The 21,231-nt window shown below is 33.5% G+C and overlaps 1 protein-coding gene across 5 annotated transcripts in view; it reads left to right on the top strand.

The window, feature by feature from the left end:
- Positions 1-21,231, top strand: part of FBXW7 (F-box and WD repeat domain containing 7) — a 223,345-nt gene that overhangs the window by 178,335 nt on the left and 23,779 nt on the right. For 4 of the 5 annotated variants that reach the window (XM_047717648.1, XM_047717646.1, XM_047717647.1 and 1 more), the window contains 2 exons: positions 15,861-15,943; positions 18,947-19,088. In XM_047717648.1, coding sequence (XP_047573604.1) covers positions 15,861-15,943; positions 18,947-19,088 — 225 coding nt within the window. Of the gene's footprint in view, positions 1-12,999; positions 13,427-15,860; positions 15,944-18,946; positions 19,089-21,231 lie in introns of those variants that run through there. The other variant, XM_047717649.1, reaches the window with a different exon arrangement.

The following is a 21,231-nucleotide window of genomic DNA, read 5'->3' as shown; positions in this document are numbered from 1 at the left end:
GTGTGTGTTACATTGTTCATTATCTCACGTAAATATTATTTATTGATACCCTGACAAGTGTAAGGACTACGTAAGGTAAAAAGTAAAAGGTAAAGCTGAGGTAAAAGAACCAAAATAAAAGTGGTCACTGCTTTCATGGAGCTTAGAGTTTAATGGGGAAGATGGACAAATAATTAATGTGTCTACACTGTGACAAGGCATTGGTTCAAGTACTGTGATTAACAGCTTTAGAACGGGGAGAAGGTAGCTCTGAGAAGGAAATTGGAGAAGGCCTATACATAGATGATTCCCATGTTTTTATCTCCAGTCTAGACCTTTGTTCTGAGTTCCCAGAGCTACCTGGAGCATGATTTCCTCACCTGGATATGACCAAACCATATATGATCAAACGTGGACTTCGTGATCCTCCCTACCCCAGAAAACAAAAACAAGCAAACTTGTCTAGTGTCAGACTCTTGTCTAGTATCCTCATCCTGTTGCATAAGAAATTTGGGTCTCATCCTTGATAACTCCTCCTCCTTTATTCTTCACAACTAATCAATCTGTCACCAAATGCTATTCATTTTATGTCCTAAATATCTCTTAAATGTTCACTTCTATTCATCTGTTGCACTTAGCTAGTCTAAGCAGCTATTCTCTCTTTCCTGGTCTCATGGAATAACTTCCTCACATAATTTCTGCCACATCCACTCTCACTTCCATTCTGGTTTTAATATTACATTTAGAATGATTTTTCAAGAGGCATATCTGATTATCTCCTTCCCCTGACCAACATCCAGCATAAGCTTTTCATTACTCCTGTGGTAAAGACCAAAATCCTTTATGAGGTCTTGCATAATCTAGCCCTTGTCTACTCCTCTAGCCTCATTTTGTACTTGCCATAGAACCTCTATTCTACAGCCATAGGGGTGCCCTTCCCCCACCACAACACACTTTAGTCATTCCTTCAGAGAGGTCTTCTCTGAACCCCCGGACTAGGTAAAAACCTTAACATAATGCATTTTCTTAATACTGCAGCATTTACCATAATTTTATCTCTACTTTGCTTTATTTCATTATCTTCCTCTCCTACCACACTATAAAAGCTCCTATCACAGCCATGAAGCCGAGACTGTCCTTAACTTGTGTATGATAGGCATCCAAATAAATACAACTGAATGAGTGTTTGCAGGAAATTAAAATAACCATTTAAACCTACATTTGTTGTAATTATGTATCCCAGGTAGAATACACATAATTAGTTGAAACACTATAGGATAGAATCACAGAGATATGCATGTATCGGGACTGATGTTTATACCTAGGAAGTGATAACCACACATGGATCAAATTCACATTTTTTAAAGATGGATTGGTCCTTACAAAAAGATCTGTGTAATGAAATTAAGAAACAGGACCAAAGTATAACCATATATTGAAGCATAAGTTGTATATATACCCCGAAAAATACCCCCCACACTATTACTTAGTTAACAAGTCATGTATTTTTAGGCTGTCTACTAAATTAAAAAAGTCAGAACCAAGTGGAAGTCATAATTCCCTGTTAAATGTTTTGGGGTTGTAATAACCAATGAGAACATTTAAAATGTTTCTTTAGTATTAGGATACATAACTTTTGCCAGTTTTCTATAGTGTTCAGATAACTTGGGTAAGGGAGAAAGCCTCCCTTTGAAAAGGAGGCTCCAATGAGATACTTTGCTGTATTCTGTTCTCACTCTTTTTCATTATTTCATGTTTCAGAGATAGAAAGAAAAAGGCATGAGGGAGTGAGGGTAAAAATAGTTCTTGTGGGGGCGCCTGGGTGGCTCAGTGGTTAAATCCTCTGCCTTCAGCTCAGGTCATGATCTCAGGGTTCTGGGATCGAGTCCCGCGTCAGGCTCTCTGCTCAGCAGGGAGCCTGCCTCCACCTCCTCTCTCTCTGACTGCCTCTCCGCCTACTTGTGATCTGTCAAATAAATTAAAAAAAAAAAAATAGTTCTTGTGGGGGGGGTTAGAAAAGGAAGCAAAATGCATGTATTACTGTAAGCACCTTTCATCGGATAGATTTTCATTCACTCTGCCTACCAATGGCTACCTACCCTCAATATAATGTCAAAGATAATGGGAGCAAGCCTTCGCCAAGGAGGCACTGGAAGTAGCGTATTAATTCTTTGTCAAGCTGCTCTTGATAAATTCCCAGCAGTAAAGTGTATCAGAGTACACAATTAGCTATCTAGTTTGTCTCTTCTTTCTCTGTGTCTGCTATGACTCTAACATAGATTTCATGCACACAGCATACATCTGCATACTGAAATTGCTTGGGAAACATCCTAGAGATTTATTAACTACCAATACTTATTGCTGTGTAGGTAGAAAACCCTATTATCATTTTCGGTTAACTGGAGACCAAGATTTGCCTGTCTTCAAATCCCAGCCACCCTATAATAGTTGTATGCCCTTGGGCAAGTCACTTAAGCCCTCGGCGCCTGTTTCCTCATCTGAAAGACTGTACCTACTTCATGCGGTCATTAGACAGCTTCAGTGAGTTTTATGTAAGCATCTAGAAGAGTGCCTGTCAGTTCTCTTCTCTGTATACTTCATTTTCTTAAGAGAACTTTATTTTTTTAAACAGTTGCTTATTTAAGCTGGAATAGTTTATGATATTTTTAATGGTGGGCAGTAAAGGAGCACTCAAGTGTAGTGTTGTTTATTTTCCCTTTTTTCCTTAGGTTTAAAATATTACCTTGTGTTTCTTGGAAATATCTCTTCCTCTCTAGCTCTATGCATTGTCATATAAATTGAGCAATTTCCTTTACCAATTACATTGATTTGTCCTTTTTTAAAAATCGAATTGACTGTCCTTCCACCCAAATTAGTAGTTTTTCCAGGATAGAGATGACATCTTGCTCAGTTTTGCTACTTTTTGCTTAGTGCCTGGCTTTCAGCAACCCTTGGCTAGATATTTCTTGAATGTAGCAGATCTAGATCTATCAAAATAAAATGTTTGAATCACTGTTTAGTTTTCTTTCTTCCATCTTGTTTCATTGTTTAGAAAATAGGAAACCATTATATGGGGCAGGATTCATTTGGATGAAACTAATAATATTACAGTGGAATTTGGGTTTAGAGGCTCATGACCATAAGTTTTTCTCACAGTAATTTCCTTTTTCTATACTACCTATGTGGAAAAACAAGTGTAATACATTTCACAAAGTTAAAGTCTTTGAAATAAATGAATTGGTGGGGAGTAAATTACATCTTGGTCTAACAAAATCTGTTTTTTTTGCAAAAGCGAGTTGAATAAAAATATCTTTAAAATACCATTTAATTTTAATCTCTTTACATTGTGATCATGATGATTACCATGTCTTCATTTAACATCTCTTGAAAAATATGTTCTTAGTATACTGTTTTGTCTCTTGATAGAATAACTTTAAAGGAAAGGCTGAAAATGAAGAGGGGTGTGTGTGTGTGTGTGTGTGTGTGTGTCTTTATCCCAAGAGCTACAAAATATTATAACTTTAAGAATATTCCATAGTTCAACATCTTTTTGCTAACTTTGACTTTATGTGCTTTAGTACAGTTAAGCTATTCCTCATAGGATTTTTTTTTTCTTGTTGTAAGAGTTTGAACATGTATTGACTCAATTAAAAAGAATTGAAGATTCAGTTTTTCAGGAGTGTTCTCAAATCACCATGTAACGGTTCTCAGTGGACCAGCTGTATGCACAGAGAAGTTTTCAAATTGTAGTGCACATTTCTTTGGTAGTCATTGTGCCATCATTATATACCAGGAGTTCACACAGCTGGAAGAAAACTCGCGATATTGATCCTGCAGAAAGAACTTTTTAGAATCATGTATCAAGTGTGGCAGACTTTCCAAGTTAATTTTTAAACATTTGGAGGCCTTGAGTGTTTACAGATAAATGCGTTCTTAAATATGAAATAACTTTTTAATAAAGAAAATAACTTATAAATAAAATATTTCTATTATAGTGGTTTTGCCAAAATGTCAAAGTGTTCCTGACCATTGATCTTACAGTTCACTGTGAATAAAAAACTACTATAGATTGTATGCCTTTTCAGATGAAGTTATTTTGAAAATATTTCCATGACAGGCAAAATTATGTCAGACCACACTTATGACCCATCTATTTCAAGCAGCCTTTTTTTTTGTACTCTGCTTTTATATACTGAATCTTTATAGTCTGTTGGAAGTACCTAAAAAGGTAGGGGATCATGTAGGCATTATGCTAGTCATATAATTCTTGATTCTTTCAAAGCAAAGAATGCAGTTTGTTAAATTATATATACAGTAATTGCTTTAAAATGTAAATTGATGTTTCTAAAATGAATCTTTAGAATCCTCCTTTTTAAATGTAGTGGGGCATGATTACTAGGTTCTTCCCTCCTTACTTGACAGCTGTATCAAACACAGATACTTAAAGAGTAGGCAAGCTACTCTAAAGTAAGTAAAGAATTGATTAAAGCTCACCATAATGCACACTTTCCAGAGCAAGAACCTGGGGTGATTTATGTTTCTTAGTGGCCTACCACCAATATGGAATTATAAAGTGTTTTTGAATAAGTGAAATAAGTCCTAGTTCACAGACTTTGATTCATAGCTAGAGTTTTAAAAAGATTGGTTAAAGTTATCCCCTCTCACTTTAAATTCTTCTGGAAATTTTGTAAGATGACTGAGATGAGAAGAGAGGCTATATTTTAAAAAGTATAATAAGTTTGAATCTGGACTTCATGTATCTGCTAGTCAAATTTTATAATTGGACATAATTATCAGAATTGGGAAGCAAACCAATAAAAGATTACTGAATTGAGAAAAACATGTATTTTAGATTAAGCAGATCTTGGATGACTACATGCTAATAAGGGTGTACCTAAGTAGGGTCATACATGAGGCTGTACTAAGCTTTTGGAAGGCTTTTTCCAACTTTGAGATTCTGTGATTATTTTCTGGAATTTTTTATGATCACAGAGAAGTAAAAAGTATACCTTGGGTAAAATCCTTTTGTCTCTAATAATTAAAGGTAACCATGTCTTTCACCATTGTAGACATTTGCTAAAAGAAGGCTGGCAGATCCATCTACAGAGATCTGAGCCCAACATCTCTGTCTTTCTCAAAAAGAGTAAATTATCAAATGTGAAGATAAAATCAGAACATAGAAAGTAGAAGAGCAAGGAAATAGAGATATGATATAGTAGATACTCCTCTGTTCTTACAGAATTGAGTTACCTGCTATAAAGATTTAGGATAGTGCTTGGCACATGGTACAGACTAAGTCTTACCTGCTATTCCAATTCTCTTTCCTAAGTTTAGGAATCTTTTGGGATAGGCGCTCAGTTGGAGAGTAAGTATGAGGAAATGGAAGAGTAATTGCTGGATGAAAGAGTTGAAAGAATTCAAATACAGCTATATATTGTCTCTGTATTTCTAATTTCAGCAAGTGAGAATTATTTTGTGAGCAATCTTTAATTTTATATGCATTTTTGAAAATATAAAAAATAATATAGGCAAAAATACATAGAGAAGTTCTTTTGTGTTTACTCTCATTCTAGAAATCCTCTAATGAAGTCACATTGCACTTAGAGTTAAATCCGAACTCTTGACCATGACTTGCAAGATCCTACATGATCTGGCCCTTGGTTATCTGTCTGACATCATCTTGTGCCCGTCACACCATCCTAGCCAGACTGGCCTTATTCTTGCTGATCCTAGGCACTACTCTTTCATTTTGACTTAACAGTTGTTTCCTGGGTGATGCCATTCAAAATTAGCCACACTTCTCTACTACCCTTAGTACCTACATCTTTCATAGCACCCTGTTTATCTCTTAAAACTAAGCATTATATGAAATTATCTTACTCATGTATTGTCTACTTATTATGTGTTCTTACTCATGTATTGTCTACTTATTATGCGTCTTCCCCCTCTCCTAGAATGTAAACTATGTGAGAGTAGAAAGCTCATCTGCATTGTTTGCCATCTTATACCTAGAGCCTAGAACAGTTATTAGCAGAGTAGGTGCTCAAAGGTTATGCAAGTAAATTTGTTTATTGGCAGGTAAGAAAAAAGAGGAAAAAGCTCTTCTTATTAAGGCACTTAGATGACCACTGTGAATATATTTATGTATTTACATAGGCTTTTCTCTAGGCATACATACACATACACTTAATATTTGCATATTTATTCTACAAAGTACCATACTTTATATCATGTGTTTGAACCTTATGTACTTTCTACTTTACAGTAGTCCTTTCCCTAGTTCTGGACATGATGAACAGTTTCTATGACTTGAAAATTTTTTACAATGAAGAATTTTCCTTAAAAGGAGGCTTTGAGTTTGGGGCTAGAGGGGCAGGCCATGAAGAGAAAGGGCTGGATGTAGAACAAGATGTTTAATTTTCCAAGCAAGTCATGCATTTTTTTTTTTCTTAACATCAGAGGTCCTTTTCCAACATATTGGTGAAAGTCAATGAATTATGTACCCTACTGCCCTGAATTATATTTTTTATTGTTTTTTCATCAAGTTTGGGAGAGATTATAAGGTTTGAATGAATATTTATTTAAAAAATCTCTTCTTTCTGCACCAGTCCCCCCTTGAGTACAAGCTGCTTGTATGTATGATCTTGTATAAGTGCCTATTGAAACAGAAGGACCCCCTATTAGTCAGTGTTTCTAACTAAATAAAAAGTCAACAGTCTTTACACCCACACAGTAAGGTTCTTCTTGTACAGAAAGACACATATTATCCCTAAAATGGGAGAATGAGTCATGGCAGAAAGTACTTTTGAAGAAACCGTTACTAGTAAGTTAAAGAATATTTTAACTATAATGTTTAATGTTTGTATATGGAGATATATTGCTAAATAGGTTATGCCCTGATGAACCTTGTAAGACTGACTACTAGAAGACTTACAGATGATGTTAATTTTTCAAGCTAATGACAGTGGTAGTTCCACATATATCTTTGGCCCACAAGGGATGATTTCCTTTTTTCTCCTCAACATCTACCAAACTTCTGTCTTTCAAGCTTAGAAACAAAAGCATTTTATATGAAATATTTTCAGACTGTTGGAATGATTTTTTATTTTCTGACCTCCTAAACTCCCCAATTTGGCACTTGATAGATACTGTTTTCTATTAGTTTCTTGTCTTACAAGCTGGATTATAAGTATCTTGGGGAGAGAAAGGTTATTACTGTAATGTTTTTATTTGTCCTCAGTAGCATTTTACAGATATTGGGATATAGGTGGTTATTTCTTAATTATTTTTAACTTAAATCTTTCGGGTTCTGTCACCTTTTCCTCAATCGCTACCATGTCTTTGCTTCAGATTTCCCACATTTAGCAGAAGCATAGTCATATGGACCCAGATAATTATTCCATGAACTGAATAATCAAGATTTAGTTATAGTTTGCATATGTAATTGCTGTTTGCAAAATGTAATTTTCCCCCCTTCTTTAGCAATGTCTGATTTTTTTTTAGCTTAACTTGAGCTGTCACATATCTAATAGAAATGAGTTAAAAGTAGTGAACTTGGGACCAGAGTCTAAGGTTCTAATATAGCTACATAACCTTAAGCAAGACACTTAATTCTCTACCTCACTTTTCTCTCCTGTTAATAACAGTTATTATTTTATAGGATATCTGTTATACTCTGGGCATCTTCTAGGTCCTCACAATGACTGTGGGTTAGGTTGATAAGGTAGATGGTAATTACCATTACAAAAACCAGAACTCATAAAGGTCAAATAACCCCTACCGGGATTGCATTCTAATAATGGCAATTCTGCTATTTAAATTCAGGTTTCTCCAATTCCAATGCTCATGTTCATAAATAAATAATATTAATAAATAAAATTCAACTTACATTATTGTGTCAAACTCTACATGTTTGTGTGTGTGTGTATATATATATATATAGATAGATATAGATATATACATATGCATATGTTTATCTGATAACTAATTGGTCTAATTAGAAGGGATGAAAAAACTCAATGTTTTTGAATTAATGTTACAGTTTATTTGTATCAAATCTTTATGAGCTACATTTTTGTAAATACAGTTATAAATACCGTAAGCTTCAAGAAAAAGAAAAATTTATGAAAGTACTACTCCTACAATTATAATTATCTTAAAAATTCTTCAAACCAGTCTGAGCTGTGTTGTGATTTGCATTTTGATTTACTGAGGTTAGGATTTTGTATATTATAAGCACTACCCCCCTACCAAAACAAGTTTATTTTAAAGTTATATATAATTTGTGATTTTTTTTCTAATGCAGTAATATCTCAGTCTGTGTTTACCTGGATGGTAATTTCAAACTAAATCTGGCTCACCTTGTTTTATTTTACATATTCTCAAGAAACTAATTGAGAACTAATTTCAGTTTGAGTTCTAAAAGTCAGATGTGTATAGATGACCCTATTCTGTGTCATAAATTCAATGGAGGAAAAAAAAGTTTTCTTAATTATATACTGTCCTGTGCCTGACAAATCCTAGATGCTAAATAAATGCTTAATTAATGAGTAAGAGTGGGAAATAGCTCCTTGATCGATACTGCCACCTGCTTGCCTAGGGAAAATGTAGATGCTGGGCATACATGCTATTTTAATTCATAATACCTGTGATAGGATAGGCTGTTAACTTTTCAATTTCAGTTGTGAACCTTTTAATAAGAACTCATATCCCAGGGGCGCCTGGGTGGCTCAGTCAGTTAAGCGTCTGCCTTCAGCTCAGGTCATGATCCCAGAGTCCTAGGACCAAGTCCCATGCAGGGCTCCCTGCTCACTGGGGAGTCTGCTTCTCCCTCTTACTCTCCCTCTGTGCTTTCTCTCTCTCTCAAATAAATAAATAAAATCTTAAAAAAAAAAAAAAAAACTCACATCCCAGAAAGTTAATGACAGTGGGTTAGTGAGATTTCAAAAAGTTTTTCCAAACTTAGCATGCTTGACATTCCTTTCTTTGATGTTGAAGTTTTGAGCTGTCTCTAATCTATATTCTATGCTAGGGCAAGACAGCTAATTATGGTAGGTAGTTTTTCTAGTGTAATATCAGAGTAAAGAATGTTGTCGTGATAATAATAAAATCACTGACATAAGACTATAAACACATTCTTTTATTATAAAATGAAAGTAAGTCTTTAAATATTAGCAATATAGGGGCACCTGGGTGGCTCAGTCAGTTAAGCATCCATCTCTTGATCTCAGCTCAGGTCTTGATTTCAGAGTTGTGAGTTCAAGCTCCACCTTGGGCTCTGTGCTGGGTGTGGAGCCTACTTAAAAGAAAATGTTAGCAAGATAGTGAAAAGAACCAATAATACTATAATATCAATTCTAATACAATAGATAGACTTTTTAGTACTAACTATAACATATTTATACTTTAGAAAAATGATGCCATGGTTGCTACTTTTTTTTTTTTTTTTTTTTTTGTCAGAGAGAAGGAGAGAGAGAGCACACAAGCAGGCAGAGAAGCAGAGAGAGAAGCAGGCTCCCTGCCGAGCAAGGAGCCCAATGCGGGAATCGATCCCAGGACCCTGGGATCATGACCTGAGCCGAAGGCAGTGGCTTAACCCACTGAGCCACCCAGGCGTCCCACGGTTGCTACTTTTACTTATATGGTTGCTACTGTTTGCTAATATGACCAGTTATTCAAAAACATTATTTAGTATGTATCATTTTTCTACTGTGGCTTAGAATAAGATGGGAACCTTCAAGGAGTAGATGGTAGTGGAAAAAGATGTATTAAAACAATAACAATGAGGTATGATAAGCATAATAATAAAATAATTATTTAAAATGGAAATAATGAATTCAGAGTCAAGTGGGAAAATTATTACTGCTTCCCCTGTTGACACCATGTATAAAGATATATCTCTGAAGATACATGATTCAGTGAAGACTGCTTTACTATTTATATTTTTCTCACTATTCACATGTAGATTAGTTTTGGTTTATGCCCATAACTACAACTTGCCCTTCTAAAAACTTAGTTATCCCAACTAATTTTTCAGAAGGAGCCATTTCTTTTATGCTAGTTCACAGGTTAATCATTCTACTGCCTTATTTCCCAGAGTCCTAGACTCTGGGGCAGTACATCTTCATATCTTTCTTTGTTTCTTAAGTAACTGCTCTCACCCATTCTTCTCATGTATCTAGTTCAATGGGGTTGTGATAGAGGTGAGCATTGGGTCTGAATTAGCAGTCACTCCCCTTACTAATAGACTCCAGTAAGGCTTATAGGATGGGAAATTCATTGCTTAGCTGAAATTACATGAAAATGTACTTTATTATATTGAAAATATACTTAATACATTGAGATAGTGATTCTAAAAATTTGAGTGACAAACACAGGTATTGTCTAGCTGTAATAGTTGACTATCTAATCTTTTTTTCATTGAACTTACTAGTTAACATTCTAGCATAGAGCATAAAGTACTTTTTTTCCTGAAACTTATTGACATAGATTATGGACTGATGTCAATTTTGAAATGTTTCTGTGTACCCCAAGGATAAAAAAGAGATAGCTATAGCTAACATACAGAAAGGCCTTTTCATTCGTACTACTAAAAAACTTAAATCTTTGAAAAAGTTTTAAACATCTGTATTTTAGCCAAGACTCTCAGAAATAGGAATGGAGAATGGTTTCATTTGCTTTGTTCAAGTATAGATTATGATGAAATTAATAGATCACAACTTTGGTTAATAGTACTTCAGAGAATATGGAAAATTATTTTTATTCAATTTTTTAAAAATCTGGTTAGAGGTTTGGTTGACTAGTTTTGCTTGCCAAATTCTTTCTTCACAGTTCAAATTAACATTGTAAACAAAATAGTAGGGAGAGTTGTTGAAATATTTGGGAAAATAAAGTCTTCATGAGTACTTATAAACATACACATTCTCACTTAAAGGACAAACTAATAAAGATTATTATCAAATGGGATCCACAGTAGATGGGGATGTCAGGTGGTAGAAAGTCTTTTCAGTATATAATTTTTGATTATCATTTCCAGTTTTGAATCATGTAAATATTTTGCCTATTCAAAAATAAAACATGAATATATATACTTACATAAAAATACACATTTGTGAGCATCAGGTTTTCCCATAACTTCATCCCATAAAAGGAACTTTGTAACCATAAGAACATTCCTTTGAATATACAAAATTAAGTTATTTTCTTCTTTAAAAACCCTAGATTTTGAGAGTGACCAGGGTTTATTAAAGTTGGTCTTTGTCCTCAATTGAGAGGACTTAATTTGGAAAAGTTACTTCATTTAGAGAGAGGACATGATTTCAATTGAAGTCAAGATATACATTGTCCTCTAATAAGCTAGTTACCACTGAAAAATTTTAGAGAAAATTTCAGGTGTTCATTTTATAATTCGTTTCTTGATATAGCCCAGAATTGAGGCAGGTGGTGAATGGGAAATTACTTTTTTTTTTAACTTTTTTTTTAAAACTTTGCATTATTATTATTTTTTAAATATTTGAGTGCTCTGAATCTTCTAACAAAAGGGTTTATGGGTATATTCTTAACAGTTGGATTTTTTTTTCCTAAAAAGAACTTTCCTTTGAAATAAGCTTATTGTTTATTTAGAAAACTAACTTTTTGCTGGGTACATGTACATAACTGTTTCTGAGGGTAAGAATTTAAGAGTCAGATTTTTTTAAAAAGATTATACAGAGAATGTAATTTCCAGAAGACCCAAGATATATATCTTCATAAAATTTTAGATTATCTTATTTCATTTATGTTTTAAAGTAATAGACATTACACTGACTTAATGTCTTAGTTATAAAGGTAAACATATTTATTTTTAAAATTATGGTAACTACTTTATATAGCATTTAAAATCATTTATCTAATGAAAGTCATTCGTTAACCATAGCAGAGAGTAGTAAAATGTAGTAAGTCCAAATAGTATTTCTTTTTTTCTGAGCAAACTTTTTAAGTACTTAAATAACTATAGGCACACAGTTTACTTGTAATAAAGAATGTTAATGGGGAGGGTAGGAGTTAATTAACTAGACCCTTAATAATGGGTCTTTCTAGTCCAAGGAATCTTATAATTGCCTCTGAAGCTAGTTGTGTAGCAAGTTGCGAGATAAAATATCTAGATTTGTGAAGTAGTTGTTCTGAGAAAAAGGTTGCCTTCGGGCAAACTTTGGTATTTTTTATTATTATGTAAAATGCTTTTTTAAAGATAGCAATATACCTTCCTCTCAAAATAATTTTGGAGGTAGAAGTCCAGTGCTTCTTGTTTACTCAAGATTTAATTCACAAATAAGGTTAAAACTCTCCAATGAGCCCAGTTTTTGCTTCTTTGGAGGAATGGAACCTTTTGGCCAAACTTTATACACTTAATACCAACCTGATAGTCTTAAAAATAAATTGTCATGAATACTAAGAATTGATGAAGTGTGTGGTAATTTTCTTGATATGTTTTTAAATGAGTAAAATGGAAAAACATAGGGAATATTTTCATTAAATTGTTAATATAAGAAATATGCAAGTTGAAATATAACTTATTACATAATTTCTGCAAATGTTATGTGCTCCAAACTGGTCTACTTTATCGTAAATCCCCCCAAAGACTATTTAATTTCTCCCTTTGGGATTGCTCATTTTCTATCATCTAAGCTACTTGAAAAATGTGATCAGTCTGTGCCAGGACTGCAATAGGATAACAGTTAGTGGAAATAGCCTGCTTTGCTTCTGTTGGGAAGACTGTATGGAAAATATATTCCATTTTCAGAATGTTTCTGAAAGCACTTATTTGTGGAAAGGAGGCTTGCCATTTAAAACTCTGCCAAAATGCAGGTTTTCCAAAATACAAAATAATCTCCTGAAAGTTCGCAAGGGGAAGGGGGTTGTTGTGTGGGGGCGGTCTCATTCGCTGCCCACATCCTCCCTCTGTTCAGTGCGTTGTGTGCTTACGGGTTCCCTGGAGCGGATCACCATATAATTGATGTGCAGTCTGCATTGCTGAATCCTGGACTGCACCATTCTGTGTTCAAGGGAAGATGTAATCTGATCCCTCTGCTGCTGAGGGAGGAATCTGTTCAGTCAAGGCTTTGACAGGGCATAGTCTCCTCCAATAATCTTCTCGGTTCTCTCTCATTATTCCCTCGAGTTCTTCTCAGTCAAGCTGCATGTATGTATGTGTGTCCCGAGAAGCTGTTTGATACTGAGCTGCATTTGCCTTTACTGTGGAGTTTTGTTGCCGGTTCTGCTCCCTAATCTTCCCTTTCTGACGTGCCTGAGCATGTCCACATTAGAATCTGTGACATACCTACCTGAAAAAGGTTTATATTGTCAGAGACTGCCAAGCAGCCGGACACACGGGGGCACAGAATCACTGAAGGGGAAAAATACAGAAAATATGGGTTTCTACGGCACACTAAAAATGATTTTTTACAAAGTAAGTAATCTGTTTTCTTTTTGTGTTGTGTGATTGTGTGTGTGTGTGCCTGCCTGAGAAGGAAAATCTGTATCATCAGAGATGGCTGCAGTATCCTCTAATTTTGGTGGGTGGCTGGATGGCTGGTATTCTGTTTTATAACGTGAATGTAAGCAAATAATGCAAAGACAACGTAAGCTGTAAACAGCTTTAAATTTAAAGTAAAATGAATGTTTTAATCTGGAAATTTTTCACTAAAAATATATTTAGACTTTGGAAATGTGGCTCCGTTAAATGCTGACCTGGAAATACTCACCCTTAGTTGGCTTTTAGTGAATCTTCTGCCTTTAATTTTTCTATACCTTATATACATATATATTTCTTTTCTTTTTTCTTTAACTGACTCTTTTAAAGTCTAGAATCACTAGAATATTTAGGACTTAGATTTTAAAAGGTCGTATTTACTTTCTATGCCCCTTAAAAAATTGCAGAATTAATTTTTGGTTCTAAAGTCAGGATGTTCAGTAAACAATATAATATTTAAGAGACTTCTGTAGTCCTACAGAAAGTGCTTTATTTAGTAAAATATTCTGAAGATAAAAAATCCTTTCTAAATGGTTCCCTCAATATGTCTTTTGGGCATTTTTATTCATTGAAGGGTTTCTAAGATGGAAATAAAGTTTGCTTTTGGTGGCAAATAGCATTTGCACCAATGTGTATTTACAGGATACCCAGGGAAGTTCTAAAAGCCAGTATTACAACTTAATTAGAATGAATATCAAAGTTTCTCATGTTAATTTTGAAAATAAGAATCTGTGGAAGTTATGGAAAAAACTAGATTTTTAAGGTGATCTGTACTGACTGACCTTCCTGATGGATACATTTGCGTGTATGTCTACGTGTCTATAATTTATATACATGGAAGCACGTGGCTATCTATAAAAGCTTATATATTTATTTTTCCTTTTTACTAAAACTGTTTGGAGAAAGAAAATAATGGTTTTTGTGAGGAATCACTTTAAAACGATGTAATGAGTACAGAAACTTCCAAAGGGTTGAAATAAGACCAATTCCATTTCTTTCCAGTAGGTATTTCTTGAACTAAGGTAAAAATTGTGGATGAGCTTGTTGTACCCTTACTCTAGCCCCTGATACCATAAGATGGTCCCTGTATTTTGGAAGACTTTTTCATGATGATAAAAACATAGTCTTTATTATCCAGAGTGTGGTTCAAAAATTTTTTTAGTCTCGTTGGTTCTTTTTAGTATTTATAATGTAGCATGCTGTGTTATGATGTTCCCCTGTGAGGCAGTAGGTAAGAAAAAAGTCTGCTGCAAAGCAAGGGTTTTCACCTTATTAAAAAATGAGGATAGCTGTCTATCACACATTGGGTCTCCCCCCCTTCCCCATAATTTTCAGTGGTACAGTAATTAATTAGAAGACACAAATCTTGAGGGGGTTGTTGAAGTAGAAAAAGTTGAATCTTAACCGATCTTATTTTCTAGTTTTATAACAGATCTGTAGGTAGATGACCTCAGTTAATGGATGGTGAAATATAAAAAATAAATATTTCAATTTTGATGTTGACAAAATGCAATTCTGAATATATTTACAGTATTACACATACATAGCATAATACTTAAAAACTGTATATGTTGGATATACCTTACGAAGATATTTAACTCATTCTTTTAAAATCTTCTTGTTGCTTTTCAAGTTAGAATATTTTGTCCTGAGTGAGCATCTGTCAGTGAAGTTATATTCTCTGTAAATATCAATTATAGGCTTTTTTTCCACCTTTATTATACCAACTCCAGACTTCTCTCCTGTTATAGATTTACTTTTTTACTCCCCTCATTGCCCATATTCATTGCTTTTGCCTTATATAATTACTTTTCAAGATCATTTTATTTACATCGTTGTCTTTACACTTTTGTAATAACCTGTGTGTTTTAAGTTCAATTACTGTTACTTCCATTCAGGTTTTGAAATTTTGAATTTTGTTGTCCCTTTTATCTTGAAAATATGTTTTTAAAGGAAAATGATGATCACTAAGAGAGACATGGTAAATATGGTTCTGTAATATGTGTATTAACATGACATTTTCCCCCATGTTGTTTCTTAAACTGGAAAATGTGAAAGGCATATCACTCTCAAGGACTATGTATGATGAATATCAATTTTTAAATCAGCATATGCTATTCTTCTGGATAAAATATTGGAGAGGGGGAAATTCACCTTCCTAATCTTTAAAGAGTAAAACAAAGTAGAACTAGTAGAAGAAACCATGAAGCATTTATTTTCTACATACATTAACTATGCCTAAATAATGAAAATTTAGGCATATGAAAATTTAAGAATTTTTTTCACTATTGCCAGTGCTAATGTTAAGATTTGATAGTTGGGACAGGTGATTTTTTTTTCTTAAATCTATCTCATTTGCTTTACCTTATAGATGAAAAGAAAATTAGACCATGGTTCTGAGGTCCGCTCTTTTTCTTTGGGAAAGAAACCATGCAAAGTCTCAGAATATACAAGGTAATATTAAGTATAATAATTGATTCTCTCATGATTTTTGTTTCTTTAAAGAGGTGGTGATTCCAAAAACATTTCTTCCAGTTTATTCTCAAAGAATTATAATGTCACTACTACTGTTGACTCTAACACATTTTGAGATCACTAAAAATTGAGAAATAATTTTAAGTAAGAAGAATGACCATCACTATAGCCTGTGTTTTCTTACTAATACTTTGAAATAAGACACAAGCGGAATTTCTGTTATGAACAAAATTTTTAAATCACAGATTTTAAGGAATTTTGAAAAGTAAATTCTAAAATGTGAATATGAGCAAATATATCTTGTTACTATAGCAACAGCTATTCTAGGATAGATATTTATATATGCAAAGTTGAAGATACATTTATTAGCAGGGAAATAAACCTCACAGTTACTAAATAAATCTTACTGTTTTAGAAATCCCCTTTTATTTGCTTGGTAGATCTTATGTTTTTAACACATACATTTCCACACCAGTGAAATAGTTTCCATAACAACTACATACAATTGTAGTCTTGTTTTGTGCACCTTCCATCATTTTTGGATTTTGCATCAATATAAAACTTTTCCCTCTCTCATGCTAATTAGGCTAACTTAAGCACAATATCTATTACCCAGCCAATTAAAAGTGGCTTTGGATGTCATTCAGAACGTGGTATTTTAAAATTTAAATGACAAAAGTATCTTCAGAGCTTTTTTTGCTTTTCTTTGGATAATTGTCACTTCAAATTACTTAATAAAAGTTAGCTCTAGAAGCAATAAGAACTTTGTGATGGTGACATTTTTTCCCCCTAAATATTTTGGTTTAAAGTTACGCTTATTATATAAGATGCAATAAAATTAACACTGCTCAGACTTAAGTTTCTGTGATTGGGCATTGTTAGAGATTGCATTTCTTTTTTCCCCCAGAATTTATATTTTTATTTCATTCAGTTGTAGACAGATTTTTTTCAAATGCTCTTCTGTGAAATTTAGAAATCATAATAATTAGTTTTATATGCAAAAAATGCAGAGATGATACAAAGAGAAAAATAAACTATCTCCTGTTTATTCAAGAAATGCTTTCTGTGTGATTTCCCCGTGTCGATTTGTCCCGTCCTCCTCTCTCTTACTTGCCCTTTGCCTTTTGACAGTTTCACTGTGTTTGGGCACCTCCACCAGAGGGTGTGGAGTGATAAGAGAGACAAGTGAAACTCTTCACTTCATTTTTGCTTTTTTCTTCTAGTCTTGATAAGTATTTCTTAGATGAGAAAGTTGAGTTTAATGTTAAAAATGTACTATTTTTAATGTGTAGATTCCAGTCAGCCATATAATTTTGGCTTTTTATTAATATGGCTGATACCAGGACAAAGGTATTAAAATTTTCAGTTGTTTTTAAGGTCACTTGTAAATAAATACTGAATTTTTACTAGAGAACACATTTTAATAAAATTTTGCCTTTAGTTGCTTATTTTTTATATTGAGAAAGCACCTGAAAAGGTGCAAGTTCTGTTTTCAGCCTTTTAACACTTTTAACACAATCTTATCAAAGCAAACCAAACAGCATATTGGTTTCCATGTCTTTTTGGAGACTTTGTCAGTATATGTTTGGTGTTTTTAAATTTTTTTTTGACAGATTTTCTAATAATAAGAATGAAACTGATTTTCCATCTTCTTTATTAGAAAATTTAAGTTATGATCACATTGTGTTTCATTTTGGAGAAGAAAATGAGCTTACCTTTGAAATTTGATAGACAGGAAAATAGATTTAATTGTTGTATTTTAGAGATTATCATAGATGTATAATGTTAAAAGATTTAAATGTGGTAGATCTGTAGATTTTTCTGTAAAATCTGGTTACTAAGATAGATTTTTTAAACAAAATAATGAGATACGTTGGATAGTAAAGAATTGGGGAGTTGTTTCATTAGTAACTTATCAGGGCCAAATACTGAGCTATTAGGATATAATTTGTATGTTCTTTGGATTTAAAACACTTTATTATCATAGCCCAATAAATTGAAGATTATTTTACAAATGTAATTATGAATCTTCCTACACTTTTTTTCAAAGTGTTTCTAAAATAGAGATACTCAGTATTTACCTGAAGATTAAATGATTTAATTATTATTGAAATTAGAAGGTAAAGCTTAAGATATTAATAACTTAGTTATAACTATACTTGTTCTGCTATTAGTCATTTTTAGGAAAGTTGGACAGTTTTAGAGATAAATCATCTAGTCTTAACTCTTTCATTTTACTAGTGACAGAATTCAATTTCAGGGTTTTTTTTCCTTTAATGTCTCAGAGTTTAAATTATTGGATTAAAGTATTTAGATCATCTCATTTTATTTATTTTTACATATAACATAGTAAGTTTTCAATATTTAACTGTTTTGAGTAAATCTATGTCTAATCAAGGCGTTCTTGTCAAATGTCATCTAGGCTAAGCTTTATGAACAACAGTGGGAAGTTGGAGAGAAATAAATATTATAAATAATTCAGAACATATCTAGTGAAATGTCCAAAATATTTGAGCATACTGCTTCTACGTATGAATTTTTAAAAACATTAGTAAGCTTTATAGGTCTTTTTATTAGGGAAACTTAAACTTTTCTTTAATTAAGTCACTAAGGAGTGGTCATAAGAGAAATGGGAACTGTATCTTCTAAGGATATATTTTAACATTACTTATATGTATCAACAAGTTGCAGTTTTGCCATAGAGATTCTGTCATTTGGTTGCAATTAGTATTGCTGGGATAATAACAGGTGGCTATGTAGGAGACAGGAAACCTACTCTAAGAATAGCAGACTAGATTTTGTGTATCCTTGCTCTCTGGGAATAAGCAAATAAAAGTAATAATTTTACTGATGTTCGAAATATGCCAGATCATATTCTTATTAAATTAAAGTCCATTATTGTTAATAAATGCCTGTCTTTGTTTCCTCTCTTGTGGGTTTTTTCTTTCTTTCTTTCTTTCTTTTTTTTTTTTTTTTTTGTAGTACCACTGGGCTTGTACCATGTTCAGCAACACCAACAACTTTTGGAGACCTGAGAGCAGCCAATGGCCAAGGGCAACAACGACGCCGAATTACATCTGTCCAACCACCTACAGGCCTCCAGGAATGGCTGAAAATGTTTCAGGTGACATGTCTAAACACAGTACTTGAAATGCTTCACTTAATTGCTGCAAAAAATAATGGATTTATTCCTCAGCCATGAGAAGGAACTGTTACATGCTGCACCATGGATGAACCTTGAAAGCATTATGTTAAGTGAAAGAAGCCAGACATGAAAGGCCACATATTGCATTATTATATTTACATGAAATATCCAGAACAGGCAAATCCATAAAGACAGAACATAGATTAGTAATTGCAATGAGATTGGTGAGGGGATATTGGGACTAACTGCTAATAAGTACAGGATCTCTTTTGGGGGTGATGGAACTATTCTGGAGTCATTAGTGATGATGGTTGCCCAGCAAGATAGGTGTGCTGGAAATCATTTAAGTGTACATTTTAAATGGTGAGTTTTATGTTATGTGAAGTGTTTGTCAATAAAAAAATGCTATTGAAAATAAGGGAGCTCATTTTAATTTTTAAGTGTATCAATTGAGAGAATCCAGTGCTTGTTTTGTATTAGTGTGCATTTGCATTTTTTATTGCTTTTTAGATAATAAGACCTTTCTTCCTTTTCTCCTTTATGTTTGGGTTTCTGGGGTTGCTGAATGTACTTGTTTTCTAAAATTTATTGCTTGGGGGTTGCCCAGGTGGCTCAGTTCGTTAAGCAGGCAATCCTTGGTTTCTGCTTAGGTCATGATCTCAGGGCCTGGGATTGAGCACCTTGTCAGTCTCCATGCTCAGCAGGGAGTCTGCTTGAGGATTCTGTCTCCTTCTCCCTTGGCCCCTCCCGTCACTCATGTGTGCACGGACACGCTTTCTCAGATAAATAAATGTTTTTAAAAATAAATAAAATGTAGTGCTTGGAAATTAGACATTTAGGAGTAATGTAGGAACTCTGCTAATTATTAGTCACAGGTGGTGACTTACCCATCACTGTTACCCTAGTAGTCTCCAAGAGTTGATACAGCTTCTTTTCATCTGTGCTGTGCTTGTATGTGGCTTATTGTGTTAAAATTCTGATTACTGCATTTTACTGGCATGTAGTCTTTGAAAGTTTACCAGGAAGATTGGTTACAACCAAACCTCTGTTAGGAATTTTATAACTCATGATAGTGATAGTAAATTAATTTGTTTCTTCTTCCAATGAGATAATGCATATAAATCAAGTATTTAGCAAAATTGTTGACCTAGATTAAGCATTTGCTTAATTATTCTTTGTAAATACTAAATAATATAAATTATGTAAAGTGAAGCTATCTCTGATATTAGATGGCACTAATGTAAAAATGAGTATATTTCCTTACCTCCAGCTGCTTGATTGGTGGTATTTTATGAATGTATAAGGGAATAAAAATGCATAAGGGAAAAAGAAGATACTTTATTTGATATTTCAGATTTTTAAGGTGTCCATTGTGTAAATACTTATATATTAAATTCCTGGGCAAAAACTAAATAAATGTCCTAATCTTTTTCTTCTATAGCTAGAAAACTCACTTGAATCAATGTTGCTTTTAAATGGGTTTTTAAAATTGTTTTCTGCCCTTCAGGTGATTTCAGAGAAACTAGGGTAACCTTTTTTTTCAGTTGGTAACGGAAAGGTTAGAGCAGTGGTTCTCAACAGGGGGCAGATTTTTCCCTCTGTTGAAACATTTCTGGTCGTTAGGACTGATGGGGTGGAGGGCAGGACACTGCTGGCATCTAGTGGATAGGGGCAATGTAAAGGACAGCCTCTTGTAGCAAACTGTTCTTGGGACCAAAATGTCACCAGTGTGAGACTGAGAATCTGTGGGTTAGAGGAATGAAAGTTTGTGTATTATTCTTATTGTGATGTTATGAACAACTAAAATTACAAAGAATTTTTTTTCTGTTTTCATAGTCACAAAATGACTAAATTTACCTTTCCCCAAGGATTATTCCCTCTCCTCCTCCCAGTTCCATTGCCTTAGGTTCCTGATTTTTAAAAACTTTTAATTAATTTTTCCTATGTATGCACTCAATTAAAAATTTTTTTTTTTACCATATCCTTTTGATAAGAAATGTATCCATCAGTAAGAGGTCAAAATAGGACTCAGACATTCACACTTTTAAAGAAATACTTTAAAGATTTTTATCATCTTTGATTAAGCCAAGGAGATGGAAATGTAGATGTGTGTTGTCATGCT

This window comes from Lutra lutra, chromosome 2, assembly GCF_902655055.1.
Source record: "Lutra lutra chromosome 2, mLutLut1.2, whole genome shotgun sequence".
Taxonomy (NCBI): domain Eukaryota; kingdom Metazoa; phylum Chordata; class Mammalia; order Carnivora; family Mustelidae; genus Lutra; species Lutra lutra.
The sequence above is the reverse complement of the archived record's forward strand: the minus strand, read 5'-3'. Positions and strand labels throughout refer to the sequence as shown.